At 48.8% G+C, this 18,338-nt stretch overlaps 1 protein-coding gene across 2 annotated transcripts in view; it reads left to right on the forward strand.

Moving 5' to 3' along the window:
* LOC144136771 (ATP-binding cassette subfamily G member 4-like) overlaps positions 1-16,355 on the forward strand; it is a 32,431-nt gene extending 16,076 nt beyond the window's left edge. The window contains exons 9-13 of one of the 2 annotated variants that reach the window (XM_077669379.1): positions 909-1,010; positions 1,760-1,928; positions 2,911-3,011; positions 3,213-3,368; positions 15,903-16,355. In XM_077669379.1, the coding sequence (XP_077525505.1) occupies positions 909-1,010; positions 1,760-1,928; positions 2,911-3,011; positions 3,213-3,368; positions 15,903-16,250 (876 nt within the window). In that variant the 3' untranslated portion in view covers positions 16,251-16,355. The remainder of the gene's footprint in view (positions 1-908; positions 1,011-1,759; positions 1,929-2,910; positions 3,012-3,212; positions 3,369-15,902) is intronic. The other variant, XM_077669380.1, reaches the window with a different exon arrangement.
* The last annotated feature ends 1,983 nt before the right edge of the window (positions 16,356-18,338 follow it).

Genomic DNA, 18,338 nt, shown 5'->3' on the forward strand with positions numbered 1-18,338 from the left:
CATTTCTTGAGCAGTTGCTTTTACAGCACAGCTGTACGGCCCACGCGTGGCTCAGTTCTGTGATCACGTGACCCCCCCGCATGAGCATCGCGCTGCCTACGTAGCCTTCAGATAAGGTGCACGCGAAGGGGAGGGGGTTGTGGGGGAGGGAGGATTTGGCCACAAGCTGCATGCACCTCGCCCCTCGTTTCGTGCAAACTTTGCCGTCATCGCCTGGGACGCGTGTTCAAGGCTCGTGAGACACCCTAAACGCTTCTAAACGCCTCACATGCACCGCATGTATACATGGGAGGTGAGAGCTAGAAGTCATACGGTGGCCCTAACGTACGTAGCATGCACTTGGAGTGCTACCCACGAAAGCTCTGCTCGATAACATACGCAAATATGTGCTTAGTAATTTCTGTGCCCACACAATGGGACAGCGTTTCCGCCAGCATACGTAATACAGGGGACTCTGAGATAGAAGTGTCGCTCCTCTTAGAATTTGGTATCGCCAAACACCAACGTCCTAAAAAAGGAACTATTTCCATAAAACTCACTGGCAGTGAAAGATTACAAAGGCTTTATTTCTTTATTATTATTTCAAGGGATCACGAACTATTTGTCATTACTTGTGTTCCGTTTCGTTTGCTTCAACATTTTTTTTCCCCGCGAAAGGGCTCCACAAACACTCAGCTTTGGCTAGGCCCCGAAATATCTTTCTTTTTCAGTATATTTCAGTCGTTAGGTTAGTTATATATATTATAGTTGCGATATTTCCAACTATCGTCGTACAGTATCTGAAAAAAAAATTTCGAATTATTTTTGGAGGGAAACGAAAAAGTGAGTTCCGTATTTTCTAATTTTCCAACAATGGCAACCAAAAATATAATGTAAAATATCAGTGCATAATAATTTGTATATTTCAGGAGCTGCAAGATGCTTTCTCACAGCACCAGGAAAACGTCAGCTATGTTGTTCAGTTTCTTGTGCTACTGCGAAGATGCTTTCTATGCACTGTCCGAAACAAGGTGAGCACAGCTTTTTTTTTTTTTTCCTGTGTGAACGCCTTCTCCATGCACGAATAGTGCCGTGCGCTGTTCACGGCAGCGTTCTTGCTTTTTCGCCACTAAAGCTGATGGAGAAAAAAATGGCACTCCTTCTTGTAAACTGCCTTGGTGGGTCAAAAGTTGCAAACTACTCTGGACAGACCTCCACTTAAGTTCTTATCAGATGGGTAATAACTCAGAGCACTGTACTGAAACACAACCAAGTCTTCTAAAGGCCATCGCACTAGGCTGAACACAAACGCCTAACGAAAATTTTTTATCATTCACACGGATTGGCGAAAACGAAAAGATGTTATAAATCTTGTCCATTAGCGATAATCGCAGCACACGTGCCGACAGTGCTTTGACCTGTTATATTTCGCTATGCATACGCTTCCGCGCTTATAATTTTATCCAAAGTTGTCGCTTCATTTTTTACTTGTTCTGTTCAAATATGTATAATATATGAAGGCTATCAAGACTGCGCGAAGCAGTTTTCAAAACTGTATTTTTATAAGCTCTGTCCCACAAATTATTCTTCAGACCTGGTGCACTCAGTGTAGACTTTCTAGCATTTTTTGAAGATATTTAGTGCCTGGTCCAGCGCCTAGTTTAACGACCACTTTGCCCTCAACAATTTGCTTATAATCAACATAAGTGATCGAAGAGCTACGTATGCAAAAGCCTAAGAAAATGAATAAAAATAATATTTCCTTCCCTTTTGTGGACAGGTCGCAACTCACCTACGTCTTGCGGTTTACCTCTCTTTCGCACTGATGTTAACGGCCCTCTTCTACGGCATTGGAAACGACGCAGCACGGACAATGAACAATCTATCATTTCTTACGCTTATGATGGCCACGCTACTCTTCCAGTCAACAATGCCCACTGTAATGATCTGTGAGTATTACATATTCCGGAATAAGAGCAAAGTGTGTGCATGAGCCATCCTGATCAAAATAATCAGAGTTAATTTGGCGTGCAAATGAATGTCTCATCATAAAGTTCTTACGGTGCCAGAGGACTATTTGGGCATTCTTTTTTCACTCGAAAGACTTCCTTGAATATTGCTATGGTCAAGGCACCATCTGCTTCTAAAGCTGATGGCTAAAGCGCTTGTGGTCGAGTAGGTTGGACCCGGTAAGGAAATGAAAGACTAAGAGAATCACGACACGCCTTTTACTATCTCTCTACTTTCCCAACGCAAAGTTTGGCAAGTGTCTATAATTACCGAAAAAGCATGAACTAACTACTTACTTTGCGATCTCGGCACCCACCACATAATCCGCCGACAAAGAACGACCTTGCGACCAGGCATGCGACACGTACGCTGAAAATTAAGGCACTTACTGCTGCTGCCATTGCGCCCTTTAATCTCTGTTCTGCGGAGTCAGCCGCAGTATGCTGCCGGAACGATTTGATGCAAGGCTTAAGCGTCAACAGTTGCCGCCAATATGGAACAACAGTGGGCCGTGCTCGCACCAACACGAGCTGGAGTGCCCCGCAAGTTTAGTCATCTAGTGTACGGATGCCCCAACCGACATAATATCTACTGTGCAACCCTCTGATTCGTGTGCTCTACTATTAAACTACCAGAAGAACTCCTTAACTCCTCATGTTGCGCTGCGCTCAGCGTTGTTGCTGCTTTTGGTGACCGACCTGCGCCATGATCTGGGAAACATGCATGCCTTCAATGAATCTTCTGGCGACCGACCTCTCCCGGACTTAGGAAGCCGTTTCTCATTTCCGCTACATGGAACTACGTCATTCATAAAGCTCTCGTTCAATAATTTCGTCTTCACCACGATCTTAAATCTTGAAAACATTTGTGAAGAAATGCTCTTAACCGTGCGTGCTGACACCCTGGCAATTATTTCTTCAGTCCCAACGGAGTTGAGTGTCTTGCTGCGTGAGCACCGAAACTGTTGGTACAAGCCGGCGACGTATTACATCGCCAGAGTCCTCACAGAAATTCCCTTTCTGGTAAGCATAAGAAAAATATGACAACTGTCCCAAATTTCTTCATGCTCTCTCTGAGATTTGTTCTAGAAGCCAAATTTTTTTTCCATCGGTCCTGAGATCTTCCGTGTTCGACCTTGCCTGCAACGTGCAATCAGAGCTTTCTTGTCATTTCTTAGCGCACAGGGCTTAACGAAAGTGTTGTATTCCGAACATCTGCTGTAGCTCCTGGGGCCGACCATGATGGTTCTCATCGTGTACTGGGCGACGGCGCAGCCGGTGGGGCTGTGGCGGATTGCCTCCGTGCTGTTGCTGAGTCTTCAAACGTGCGCCACCACACAGGGCTTGGCTCTTGTCGTGTCGGCTGCGTCCAGCGCTCAGGTGTGTACATCGATTCGCTAAACCATCGTGCTGTAATAAAAGCCAGGGAGTCGAGCCGGAACGAAACCGAAACTATATTTTTTCGCAGTCTTGGAACTGAACCCTTTCCGAGACGATTCAAAGGAACTGTTGCGAACCAGTTCGGGGCTTGTTTTAGTGGAACCAGCACCTGTTTTTTCTCGCGACACGACATACTTTTATTTTTTTTATTTTTTATACAAACGTAGATTTAGCCACTGAAAGCTGTCTGCGCTCGGCAGTGGGAAAATGGCACCCATTCTACACAACAACAGAAACTGAGCGAAGTTGTTCAGGAAATCATAGAGGGGAACAACCCTAATGGGCGCTTCTTTAATGCGCTTTCGGCAATTCTAAAGCGTTGTACGCCAGACTAATGTGATAGTTTAAATCGAATTGTTAGCTGTGCTCTAGCTCATGGAGTAGCGAGTGCGAACAACTTTCCTTTCTTTGTGTGAAATACGTAAAACTTAATTGCGAAGGCCCAACCATGTTGTGCGGCATTTACATTTGGAGGTATTCTTTGTTTCAGACAGCAGATGCTTTTAAGATGCGCCATGATAGTTCAATGGCTGTGGCGCTCGGCTGCTGATTCCAAGGTCGCCGTTTCAATTACGACCGAATTGGCCGAATTCCAATGAGGCGAAATGCAAAATAAAATTGGCTGTGGTTTAGCGCCGGTTAAACCTCGAGTGACGCGAGAACTACATCTGACCGAGTGGAACTCGCTCATTCGGTTTGCAAAGTTAGCTCCGCACCACGTGACCAGCCACAGCGCCGCCACGGAGCTGATGATTGACACTTTGTTCAACGTTAATCTGGAGTCCTCCACAATACAGAGTACCTAATAGCCCCCGTGTCGTCTCGAAACGCTAAACCCCAGATAATATTGCTGTTATTATAAAAATAAATGTTTATAAATTCAAAAAAAATTGATATGAATTGTGTAAATAAGCAAAGAAAAGCGGGCTTGCGGCAGCGGTAGGAATAAATAAAAGAAATACCAAATGGCGAATAAATAGAGGGTTAATGCGGATATGCATTCGCTCGCTACCATACGACTGTGACTACACACAGAAAAATGCTTCTTTATTGAAATGCAACTCCAATGCAATGATTCTGTGCTATGCCGTCTTAAAACCAGCCCTCAAAAGCATTAAACGCAGCCCACTGAATTACAGCATTTGTCTCCCTATACCGACCCGCCGCGGTGGCTCAGTGGTTAGGGCGCTCGGCTACTGATCCGGAGTTCCCGGGTTCGAACTCGACCGCGGCGGCTGCGTTTTTATGGAGGCAGAACACTAAGGCGCCCGTGTGCTTGCTGTGCGATGTCAGTGCACGTTAAAGATCCCCAGGTGGTCGAAATTATTCCGGAGCCCTCCACTACGGCGCCTTTTTCTTCCTTTCTTCTTTCACTCCCTCCTTTATCCCTTCCCTTACAGTGCGCTTCAGGTGTCCAACGATTTATGAGACAGATACTGCGCCATTTCGTTTCCCCAAAAACCAATTATTATTATTATTATTATTATTATTATTATTATTATTATTATTATTATTATTATTATTATTATTATTAATATTATTATTATTATTATCCCTATAGCGTCTCCTTTAAGCAAAGAAGCGCTCTGGCAAATTTCCCGCTCTGGCGAAACTGTCAGCCTCTTAATAAACGGCCACCAAAGACAATATTATTCATCTTGCATTTGCTGCGAAAACTGAATATCAGTATTATCTCAAAAAAAAAATTATGCAAATTTTCAATTAGAAAACGTTTTTAGATATTGCGTTTGCTTTCTGGGTCCCCGAGGCACTGTGTGACGTTTTTTGGCAAAATTCAGTGGGCTTTCTCGATTCAGAGCTCCAAACTATCAGCTGACACGCCGCTGCATCCACTTTGACAGGAAATACAATCGTAGTCACGAGGTCTGATCATATTAGTCGGCCTCCCCGCACACTGTACTCCCCATACCAGGTGTCCCAGCTAAAAGTAACCAAGCTTTTAAAAAATACGGAATGTCCTAGCCGCGTCAGACCAACTGATGGTAGTTGAGAGCCGCGTGATCTAGTATCCAGTATTTTTTTCGTTCTTAAAAGTGACTAACTAGATAAGTTTACTTAGCTAACTTTTTTAATTATTACACCGGGGAACAAAGTGTCAATGGAAAAATGGTAGATAACTTTGAAAAACAGTTGACTGCAACGTTTGTACCAAGATAGCTACAGCTGGCCGAGTGGAACTTGGTCACGTGACCAACCACGTGACGAACCACGTGATCAGCCATGGCGCCACGCCGCCGGCAGCTGCTCCGCACCACGTGACGAACCACGTGACAGCGTGGCGGTGCAGCCACAGGGTGGCAGCGCGGCCACGTTGAAGGCTCGAAATGCTACCGTAATGTAGCTATCGCTACAAAAAATATTGCCGCGACTGAGCTTCGAACCCAATGCGATGCGAACAGCTCAGTTTCGGTAGCCACTGCACGAGAGCACTACGCTCACGCCGCTTACTGTAGCGATAGCTACATTACGGTAGCATTTCGAGCCTTCAGCGTGGCCGCGCTGCCACCCTGTGGCTGCGCCGCCACGCTGTCACGTGGTTCGTCACGTGGTGCGGAGCAGCTGCCAGCGGCGTGGCGCCATGGCTGATCGCGTGGTTCGTCACCTGGTTGGTCACGTGACCAGCCACGTGATGCGGAGCAGCTCCTGCTGCCTTGGGCGCGGCGCGCCGGCGAAAACTAGCTGACACAGCTGTGGCGCATGCGCCGTGTCAAGTGGGACGAAGATGAAGAAGGAATGTTAAGCGAAACGGAGCGGCGAAAGACTGACTTTGCAATTCAACAGATGAGGTTCCAATCGGCCAGATGTAGCTATCGTGTCACTCCAGATTTAACCAGAGCTAAACCACCGCCAATATTTTTTTTTCTTTACTAACTACGCTATCGGCGCAACCCATCATGCCTCTTGTTAAACTGCCACGCTATCGCGTTGTGCATTGCACGTTGGTGTTTTTGTGACGGAAGGAAGACTGGAAAGGAAATTCTACGCGCCTGCAAACTAGCTGGAGCTGGGTCAAATCGGCTGCCACATGCAGACTGAGGCGAGTTGAAATAGACGTGAGAGGAATATGTGAAAGGAAAGATTAAAAGATGAGACGCGCGTCACAGAACCACGTCCGCTAAAGCGACGACGCCGGTTTTAAGAATATATATATTTAGCCCAGTCGTCGTCGTCAACAACTTCCATCTGTGCGCAAAAGTCACGAAAGGAAAGGAAACGCGCATAACTGTCTCCACGGGTCAGTGGACACCTCAATTGCGCCTTCAGGTACGCGGCGGTGGGGTTAATCTCGACAAACCTGCTTTCACATAATATTTCAAGCTTGGCGAGGTAAACCACCAGCAATTTTTTTTTTACAATTGCAAGAATCAAGTGTATGGCTACCCTGCAATTATAAGTCCAATGTGCTCTTGGCCCTTCCTGTCAGCTACAAAGAGGCCGGTAATGTCACCTGCTCACGGTACTTCAACCGCATCAACAAATAATCCTTGTGATCCAGCTCGGTGGCAGGGCTCAGAGAATAAAAGTTCGGTTGTGCGTTATTTAAACAGTGATTCATTAGGATCCTAAATTTTTAAGCTTACTGAATCGAGCGTTGTCAAATTATTGCGGCTGCGCGCCGCGAGGTATGATACATCTTTTCAAATACTTTTCATTGCCGTGCGCCCCCCCCCCCCCCCCCCAAAAAAAAGAGCAGCTAAATGTTGCCAGCCGGTTCTTATATAAGAACACAGTTTTACTCATTTCATCTGCACTTGCAAAAACGATTGGTGGTGGTTTAGCTCTGGTTAAACCTGGAGTGACGCGATAGCTACAGCTGGCCGAGTGGAACTTGCTCCTTTCGCCGCTCCGTTTCGCTGGGCCTTCCTTCTTCATCTTCGTCCCACTTGACACGGCGCATGCGCAAAGCTGTGGCAGCTCGGTTTCGCCGGCGGGCCGTGCCGACGGCAGCAGCAGCTGCTCCGCGCCACGTGACGAACCATGTGATCAGCCATGCGCCACCGCCATGCTGAAGGCTTGAAATGCTACCGTAATGTAGCTATCACTACAAAATATTAGCAGAGAAGCTAGCATTCATAACTTTTACAGCCAGAAGAATTTATTCGGCATTTCTAGACAACATCACACTACCATAACGGCCAGTGTAATGAAACGTAAAAAAAATAATGTATATTAGTGCGAAAACACAATTCTGATGGGTAAACCTCGAGCACGTTCTTGCGATGTTTGTGCGCTTGCGGTGTTTGTGGGTTTAATTGTGGCAAGTGAAAGGAATAAATAAAAATAACTAGACTATCCATCCGCCACTGCGATTAGAACTAGAGGTGGCGCCACCAGATCAGCTTCCCTGGCCAGTGTGCGAGAGCACAAAGCTATCGCCGCAGCCGAACACCCCTCGTGTTAAACTGCAACACACTCTCGCACTGCGCATTGCACATCGTGCTTTCATCAACTAATACTATTATAAAACTAATATTCAGTGTTTCAGCAATATGGCGGTAGTGACAGAGATGTACGCAGCATGCGTTGGCAGAAACGTCGTGGCAGAAAGTCGGCACAAGAGCAATACATGTTGGCTTTGACAACATTGCTGAAGAAACGCGGCACTGAAGCATAGACCACCGGCGTACATTGGGTAAATTGGCACAGACGATGAAAAAGTGTAAAACGCGCACAACTGGCTGCATGGGTCAGTGGTGTTACGTCTCGCCTTCGACGCGCGGTATAGCCGGCGCGGATGCAACGGACGCCGCGGCTTCGTTCATCGCGGCCGCAACGCCTCCCGCCAAGCGCGTCCAGACAGGTTTCAGTGCCACGTGTCGTCGTGCGTGCGTGTGTGTGTGTGTGTGTGCATGCTGCTGCCCACGCTTGTCAAAGCGCGGCAGCCGGGGAGAGGAGCTCCCCAACTGGGAGGCGAGGAGGTCTGACCGGCGCCGGCCTGGCTGACGCGCCCGTCACGTCTGGACATGTTCAAGCGTCGCCGTATCGGACGCCTCTTCCCAAGCCGTTCCCTCTTGCCCTCGACTCCGTGGGTATAAAGCGAGCTGCCCCGGACGCCAACGAGAGCCTTCGATTCCTTCCTTCGAGTAACGTGGTCGCCCTGACCGGCTGCTCTTTTGCGATGCCAGAATAAACAAGTTGTTCTGTTGCCAGTCGACTCATCCTTTGCCGGGACCTTCGGATGTTTCCAGCTTTGCCCCAGGCCGCCAGGCCAACGCTACCCTTGGGGCTTGCAACCCATTTGCAACAACTGGTTGCCAGCGGTGGGATCCCGACAACGGAGGCCAGCAGCGAAGATATGCGGTCAACTGTATGCTGAGCAGCACAACGACCATCCGGGAGCAGTGCAACGAGCCCTGTGTGATGACTGGTTGCCTGCAGCGGAACGACTGCGCTGAATTCTTGGCTGCGATGTTTGGTGAGTGCGGGACTTTCTTCTTCTGAGTTTTGCCAGGCTTTTGTTAGTGTCAGAAACAGAGCTGGTAATTGTGGTTGTCGTTGCTGCCGGGTTAGTTTGCGGCAAGACAATAGTAGGCAGTAGAGAAAGCAGCATTCGGAGCAGCCATGGATTTGAAGTCGTTGCGCAAACCGAAATTGCTGGAGCTTGCAAGAGAGTTGGGTCTGGATGTCTCAGACAAACTCAGAAAACCAGAACTGCTAAGGGCTATTCTTGAGTTGGAGGCTGAGGATGATGAGCTGTCGGAATGCCTTGAGACCATTGAGGAGAGGGAACAAAAAGAAAAAGAGAAAAACGAGCGCGAACGTAAAGAGCAAAAAGAGAAAGACGAGCGCGAACGTAAAGAACAAAAAGAGAAAGAGGAGCGAGAACGTAAAGAACAAAAAGAGAAAGAGAAAGAAGAGCGCGACCGTCAACACGCTTTGGAAATGAAGCGTCTCGAGGTAGAGATGGAACGCGCTCGTAATGGAAGTCAGGCACACGGTGCAGGAGAACGGGTATCGTTCAAAATGACTGACCTGATGCGGCCGTTTAAGCTTGGAGAGGACATTGGTTTGTTCCTGGTTAACTTTGAGCGAACGTGCGAGAAGCAGGGGTTCTCTCGGGAAACGTGGCCACAGCGCTTGCTCACTTTGTTACCCGCCGAGGCGGCCGACGTAGTCGCTCGCTTGAAGAGAGAGGAGGCAGAGGATTTCGACCAAGTGAAATCAAGTCTGCTAAAAAAGTACAGGCTGTCAGCGGAGGCGTTCCGTCGGAAGTTTCGGGAAAATGAAAAAGGCAGAAATGAGTCATATACAGAGTTTGCCTACAGGCTTATGTCAAACATGCAGGAGTGGCTCAAAGAAGAGAAAGCGTTTGGTGACCACGAGAAAATTCTGCAGTGTTTCGGGCTGGAACAGTTTTATAGTCGGTTACCTGAGAACGTGCGGTACTGGGTCTTGGATAGGCCAGACGTTAGTACAGTGGCTAAAGCCGCCGAGCTAGCCGAGGAGTTTGTGACGCGTCGGGCTCGCGGAGCTAAGGACGGTCAAAAGGGTGAATTTGGCTCCAAGTCTGAGAGGCCGAAGTTCACACCCATGAGAGCAAGGGGGGACACGCGTAGTGCGGATGCGAGTGAAAGCAGTCCGACCGAACGTAAGGAGACGGCGGCAGCCGAAGCCGAACGCAGAAAGCGGTTCGAGAGGAGGCAAGCGCGCGTGTGTTATACGTGCCAGAAGCCGGGTCACTTTTCGGCGCAGTGTCCAGAAACAAAAAGAGAAGTCGTGTGTTTGTCATTATGTAGCACTGACGAGAACATGAAGCTTCTCGAGCCTTACATGCGAGACTTCCTCGTGAACGGGAAAGAGTGCCGAGTGCTTCGTGATTCCGCAGCTACAATGGATGTAGTTCACACCTCTTACGTAGAACCCGATATGTTCACGGGCGAGTGCGCATGGATCAAGCAAGCAGTGGAAGCTCACAGCGTGTGTCTGCCCGTAGCAAAAGTGGTTATTGAAGGACCTTTCGGAGCAATTGAGACGGAGGCCGTAGTGTCATCTAGGCTGCCCCCCCAGTACCCGTACCTATTTTCGAACAGGTCCGATCACCTCCTGCGCGAGAAGGGGCTTTTGTTTGGTGAGGCTAGCGTTCAGGCCTTAACCAGACCGAGAGTTCGGGAGCTCGCTGCAAAGGCGGTAGTTGCGGGGCCGACGTTGTCGAACAATGAGAAAGGGTCGGAGGCGCAGCAAGCTGATATTCCGAGCACGTCAGAACTGGATAAAATTGAGCCTGTAGCGTTGAAGGCACCAGGTACTGGAGAGGAAATGCCCGACAAGGGAAAGTTAGAAGAGCTTCCGGTCGAGCTTCCGGGACTAGGCTCAGTGACGAACAGGGAAGACACTGATCAGGTCATTAGTGACTTACTCAGTAAAGCACCGCTGTCGCCTGAGCAGAAAACCGAACTACACCAACTCTTACAAGAGTTTCAAGGTCAGTTCTCTGAGAGGCCTGGTAGGACTTCTGTCCTTACTCATGATATAGAACTTACCTCCCCAGAGCCAGTACGATCCAAGGCGTACCGGGTGTCACCCCGCCAGCGCGATATTATGGAGGCTGAGGTAAAGAAAATGCTACAGCTCGGTGTTATTGAGGCGGGTGAGAGTGATTATACCTCCCCCTTGATTTTAGTTGAGGTACCGGGCAAGGAACCTCGTCCTTGCGTCGACTACCGCAGGCTTAATTCCATTACTAAGGATCAAATATATCCGATCCCTAACATCGAGGAGCGCCTTGAGAAAGTTAGTAGCGCTCAGTTTATTTCCACCCTAGATCTTGTCAGGGGTTATTGGCAGGTTCCACTTACAGAGGAGGCTAGTAGGTATGCGGCGTTCATTTCACCAATGGGAACATTCCGTCCTAAAGTTTTGAGTTTTGGTTTGAAGAACGCGCCATACTGCTTTTCAAGCCTCATGGACAAAGTGTTGCGAGGACAGGAAGAATTCGCATTACCGTATTTAGACGACGTAGCGATATTCTCCGCATCCTGGTCTGAGCATATGGCACACTTGCGGGCAGTGCTAACCCGCCTGCGCGAAGCGGGCTTGACAGTCAAAGCTCCCAAGTGCCAATTAGCACAGGCCGAGGTTGTATACCTCGGTCACGTGATTGGACAGGGTCGTCGCCGCCCCTCTGAAATAAAGGTGGCCGCTGTGCGAGACTTCCCGCAACCGCGCACGAAGACCGATATTCGGTCGTTCTTAGGTGTCGCCGGCTACTATCAGAGGTACATCCCCAGGTACTCCGATATCGCGGCTCCCCTGACGGATGCTCTAAGAAAAACAGAGCCCCAAACAGTCGTCTGGAGCGAGACAAAGGAGAGAGCTTTTAGCGCCCTAAAGAGCGCCCTAACAAGCCAGCCTGTGCTACGATCGCCAGACTATACCAAAGGGTTCGTTGTTCAGTGCGATGCTAGTGAGCGAGGCATGGGCGTTGTACTGTGCCAAAGGGACAATGGAGAAGTGGAACACCCCGTCCTGTATGCTAGGCGTAAGCTGACCTGTCGTGAGCAGGCGTACAGCGCCACCGAGAAAGAGTGTGCGTGTCTCGTGTGGGCCGTTCAGAAATTGTCATGCTACCTAGCCGGCTCGAGGTTTATCATTGAGACGGATCACTGCCCTCTCCAATGGCTGCAGACCATATCTCCCAAAAATGGCCGCCTCCTGCGCTGGAGCCTCGCTTTGCAACAATATTCCTTTGAGGTGCGTTACAAAAAGGGGAGTCTCAACGGTAACGCCGATGGCTTAAGTCGAAGCCCCTAACGTAGGAATCCGCCTCAAAGTTGTTGGTTACTGATGTTTTCTTCCTGAGGCAGGATTTTTAACATATTGCTTTTGTTTAGTGTTTCAAAGTGATTATGTGCTTTCTAGTGCAATTTTCCAATTTGTGGACGCGTTCTGAGTGCTGCTTGACTACTGTAAGGAACTAGGCAGTAGTATAAAAGGGGAAAGAGCCTGGCAGAGCTTAGTGAGGGTTGTCTCGTGCTTGCTGACTGAGCGGTTGCGTTTCGGCGTAGTTCTAACGCTTGCTGGGAACGAGCACAAAAATGGCAACTCTCCTGAAGTGACTTTGCAGTGCCCTGTGTGATCCTGAACCTGAGAACGAGGCCTTCTCTGTGCGCTGCGCTCAAGCAACGTCGAGGGACGACCGGTTTCGTTTACGAGCATCATCGAGCGACATCCCTCTGGACAGCGGATGCAGTCCCCTGACCATCGGGATCTCCTTCTCCCGGCGGGGCGGTCTGTTACGTCTCGCCTTCGACGCGCGGTATAGCCGGCGCGGATGCAACGGACGCCGCGGCTTCGTTCATCGCGGCCGCAACGCCTCCCGCCAAGCGCGTCCAGACAGGTTTCAGTGCCACGTGTCGTCGTGCGTGCGTGTGTGTGTGTGTGTGTGTGCATGCTGCTGCCCACGCTTGTCAAAGCGCGGCAGCTGGGGAGAGGAGCTCCCCAACTGGGAGGCGAGGAGGTCTGACCGGCGCCGGCCTGGCTGACGCGCCCGTCACGTCTGGACATGTTCAAGCGTCGCCGTATCGGACGCCTCTTCCCAAGCCGTTCCCTCTTGCCCTCGACTCCGTGGGTATAAAGCGAGCTGCCCCGGACGCCAACGAGAGCCTTCGATTCCTTCCTTCGAGTAACGTGGTCGCCCTGACCGGCTGCTCTTTTGCGATGCCAGAATAAACAAGTTGTTCTGTTGCCAGTCGACTCATCCTTTGCCGGGACCTTCGGATGTTTCCAGCTTTGCCCCAGGCCGCCAGGCCAACGCTACCCTTGGGGCTTGCAACCCATTTGCAACAGTGGACACCTCAATTGCGCTTTCATGTACGTTGCGGTGGTCACCTGCAAATAACTGTGGTTACAGACAATATTTCTTGCTTAGGCATGCTACACCTCCAGCCATTTGTTGTTATGGTTCTGGCAAATGCCTAGAGAAAAAGATACCACGGTTAATATGTTTAATGCCAGTAGACGATACCACTGGGGATCAAGAACACTCGTTTCGCCTTAACAACCCGAAGTCCATACCTCCCTGACATGGGCACCTCTTGCAAATATTTACACCATACGTTGAGTGAAATCAACAAATCTACATGCTGATACATAAAATTGTCAGCAAATGAAAAAACTGACAGGGATTTATCACAGACCCGCCGCGGTGGCTCAGTGGTTAGGGCGCTCGACTACTGATCCGGAGTTCCCGGGTTCGAACCCGACCGCGGCGGCTGCGTTTTTATGGAGGAAAAACGCTAAGGCGCCCGTGTGCTGTGCGATGTCAGTGCACGTTAAAGATCCCCAGGTGGTCGAAATTATTCCGGAGCCCTCCACTACGGCACCTCCTTCTTCCTTTCCTCTTTCACTCCCTCCAGCTTGGCGCATGATGGCCTTAGTTGCCTATGCGCCATAAAACCCAACACAACACAACTCTTTCACTCCCTCCCTTATCCCTTCCCTTACGGCGTGGTTCAGGTGTCCAGCGATATATGAGACAGATACTGCGCCATTTCCTTTCCTCAAAAAACCAATTATTATTAATTTATCACAGACGGGAGCGCATGTAGACGGCAACTAACGGCATGCAAGTGCAAGAATTTGCTTTTAAATAATAATAATAATAATTGGTTTTTGGGGAAAGGAAATGGCGCAGTACCTGTCTCATATATCGTTGGACACCTGAACCGCGCCGTAAGGGAAGGGATAAAGGAGGGAGTGAAAGAAAGGAAGAATAGGTGCCGTAGTGGAGGGCTCCGGAATAATTTCGACCACCTGGGGATCTTTAACGTGCACTGACATCGCACAGCACACGGGCGTCTTAGCGTTTTTTCTCCATAAAAACGCAGCCGCCGCGGTCGGGTTCGAACCCGGGAACTCCGGATCAGTAGTCGAGCGCCCTAACCACTGAGCCACCGCGGCGGGGCAACTGCTTTTAAATGCCAGTTTTCAGTTCGGAGCCGCCCTGCTCAACCACACTTGGATATCACCTCAAAGAGTAAATATGTAAGTCAATTAATTGAAATACTGTCTGGAACAGGGAAAATGTGAATAGCGATGAGGAGAAAACACGTATGTTCGTTCCGAGGAAGAGCGCGTCGAAGACAGAAATATAAAGCATGTCGACCCAACATGCATTCTACGCGCGCCGCCCGCGCAGCCATGGATGCGCGCAAAGCGCAGACCAACGAGCCGCGCGCGCCGATATATGGCGCTTGGCGTTCGGTAGGGTAGAAATAAATCAGAGCTATTGAAAAATTTTCAGTAATTCGCAAGGCAGACCCACAAATGAGGGAGTACAAAGGGGCATGGGTTGGTCACCATTCGAAGCATTGGAAGCACGGATGGCTTTTAGCAAAGAGAGGAGAAAAAAATTGGCGGTGGTTTAGCTCTGGTTAAAACCTGGTGTGACGAGATAGCTACAGCTGGCCGAGTGGAACTTGGTCACGTCACCAACCACGTGACGAACCGCGTGATCAGCCACGGCGCCGCGCCGCCGGCAGCTGCTCCGCATCACGTGACCAACCACGTGACAGCGTGGCGGCGCAGCTTCAGGGTTGCAGCGCCGCCACGCCGAAGGCTCGGAATGCTACCGTAATGTAGCTATCGCTATAAAAAGCCCAGCATGCCGGCAACGGCAACCAACCCGCTTCAAAGGGGACACTCCTAACTTCCCTCCATTTAGCTATCCCCACCCCACCCGTCCGTCCGCCCCACCCGTCCGTCCGTCCGCCCGTCCATCCATCCATCCATCCATCCATCCATCCATCCATCCATCCATCCATCCATCCATCCATCCATCCATCCATCCATCCATCCATCCATCCATCGAATGTACAGACAGAAAGCTTTTGGGCGTCCGCTTATTGCCTTGACAGAGGCCTACGGGCCTAGTTATGAAAATGAGCTCAGAACACCAGTGCGCCGCGCTAATAATTAATTGCAAACGATTCTGTACCGGCACTATCGCTCTCGGTTGGCGTCAGTGCTGAAGTGTACCTTGACGCTACGGTCGACCGGCCAAATTGGACTATCACAATAGTTATGAGGTTGGCGTCGCCGGCAAGCACTGGTTGTTCCTGAAAACAACCACTGGGTTTGGTGACAAAATAATTGAGGCAAATGACCCTTGACGTCACTCGAGGTCGGTGAAAAGCCGAGCGCCTCCTCGGACAACAATTAAAATCATATGAAATTATGTTCCACTCATCTCTCTACGTCCATGAAACAAATAATATCTATTCTCCGCGCTCGACACTTTTTTTTCTGTACCCCTGGATGTGTCTCCCTATGGCATGTGGGATGTCAAACATTACGTTTCTACTGTTCTCGCCAGGTGCGTCTTCTCTCTATATCGTCACGATATTTCTTTTCTGAGAAGTTAATGAGAACTGTCGCGAAGTTATGGTCATTATTTTTCGACAATAATGATTGTTGACTGTTGTCTAATTTCGCCGCAATGTGACTTGTTTGCAGACGGCGTTGTTCGTGGCGCTGCCGGCCTCAACACCGTCGTTCCTCTTCTGCGGTTACTTCATGCCACCCAAGCTGCTTCAGCCCCCGGTGGCCTGGTTCACCTACACCTCTCACCTGTACCACGCCCTCCAGGGCATTGTGTACGCGATCTACGGCGGCGGTAGAGGGGAGCTGGACTGCAGCGAAGACACCTTATGCTTCTTCGCGGAGCCCGAACAGGTTCTCAACGAGATGGGAGCAGAAAACGCTTTCGTCCACGTCAAGTTTGGCATCCTGATTGCCATGGATGTTTTTTACAAACTATTAGCTTACGTCATTCTGAGGTGGCGCTTGCGTATTAAAATGTAGTCACTCTCTACAGAATATAAATGTTTAAACGCTTTCAGTATGGCTCGTTACCGGTCCTTTCATGCATAAACGTGCATATATCGTTTTCGTTTCATTCCAACGTTATTTTATCTATGGCTCACGCACTCATCGAGTAATTTGTAGTCAGTGATTCATTACTTGATCGATTACTTGGCCAGTCGATCGATTAATTAATTAATTAATTAATTAATTAATTAATTGACTGACTGACTGACTGACTGGTTGATTTTTATCATTGAGGTGAGTGAGTGAGTTAATAAACTTCACATTACGAAGACATTATTGGTCCTAAACGTCACTAAGAGTGTTTGTCAAAGCCAGGTTTACGTGAGTCATCAGAAAAGTTGTAAAACCGACCAAAGTCTCTGTAATCAGCAAGCTGGTACTAGAGCCCTCTACGGGCTCGAGCCAGGAACAGCAGTTTCTTGCCGAGCCTGAGACAAGCCCCTGCTTCATCCTGCGGTCTCGAGCTGTGCTCTGGCGTTTACACGGCGGGCCTAGGTCGGACTCGGGCTTGGGGACTAAACGGTGGTTTTTACTGAATATGGTCTCCCCGATTCCTTACAGCATTAAACGGCAGGACAAGATAAGACACCAATTTTCAGGTATTTATTTCTCGTGCGCAAACTTAACTACGCTAATATTACATCGCATCTCGAAATTCAAAAATAACAATCAATATACAGAAAATCCGGAACTGACAAGAAGTGCAGAAAAATATCTAAATAATTTTGCTGTCTCAAGCCAAATTTCAGTTCTCGCAGTCGCTCCTTAGCTTCCGAAGCGTAGAAAGAAATGTGGAGGTCCTACTTTTGTTTCCAACCGGATCAGCTCTGCGCACAACGTTACACATCGCAGATGAAAGATCGTGTTACGGCTTACCAACACTGATTAAAAGCACAGTTAACCTTAATCATTCAAAAACAGAGCGGCGATGGCTAAGTGGTTATGGTGCTCGGTTGCTGTGGCAGAGGCGCCTCGATTCCTGCCTTGGCGCTCGCATTTTGATGGAGGCGAAATGTTAGAGACCAGTATACTGCGCGGTGTCAGTGCATATTGCAGAACCCCAGGTGGTCGAAGTCATCTGGAGCCCCCCGCTACGTCGTCCCTCGAAGCCTGAGTTGCTTTGGGACGTTAGACCGCATTAACCAGCCATCATTCCAAAACACACTGAAGTTATTGCACCGGCATGCTGTCTTTGGTATTTGGCTGTTTAACCATTGGTTTGTGGCGTGGTAACGTCTGACACTCAATTACTCACGCATTTCAAAGTTCTTGCTAATCATACCAATTCTCCTTTCTCATATTGATAGAGATAAAGTTACAGATAAACAGATAAAGTTGCGATTTACAGATACAGTTACAGAGGCGTAATTTTTTTTTTCGCTGCCCAACGCAGCATTACCCTTTATTTCGCTATGAACTAAAAATTCAGCAATATTTATGCAAATAATTTATTTTTTCATCTAATGAAAACACATGAATGGCAGGCTAGAATGTTCAGTACAGTCCAGTGAAGAACTCACCAACGTAATTTTGAGACTTTAAGGTTACATAAACTTTATAATATTTTTTTTATTCTTCGTCTTTCGGAACTGAATTGATATTGTCATCTGTGTTCTCACATTACTTTTTTTCTTCCCCCTACAACAACGTAAGGGAACTGTAGGTATGTGAACAAATAATCCTGTAAATTCATCTCAAGAACACTGAGATATGTCTGGACGTTGTTTCGCGTTTTGCCCGCAGCCTCAGCCACTAGGCTGAGTATAGTGAAGGCGCAGGTTATTGTTGGCCCGACGCTGACCACCGACGAACGACAAGATAAGAGCAAAGCTGCCAGCCAATCACAAGCCAGCGTTACGCAGAAAAATGGCCGAGGATAACTTTTAACGTCGCCCCTACATTTTTCTCCTCTATCCTCTGGCGTTTAAATAGACGAGACGGAGCGAAAAAACAAGTGCTGTGCGCCTGATGCTCACGGCGCTATGCTGAGTTGCTTCACACCTGTGGATCACCTGAGAAATGTGTTATAGCTATGTGTCTTCAATTTTTTTTCTTGATCAG

The sequence above is a fragment of the Amblyomma americanum genome, chromosome 6 (genome assembly GCF_052857255.1).
Source record: "Amblyomma americanum isolate KBUSLIRL-KWMA chromosome 6, ASM5285725v1, whole genome shotgun sequence".
Classification (NCBI taxonomy): domain Eukaryota; kingdom Metazoa; phylum Arthropoda; class Arachnida; order Ixodida; family Ixodidae; genus Amblyomma; species Amblyomma americanum.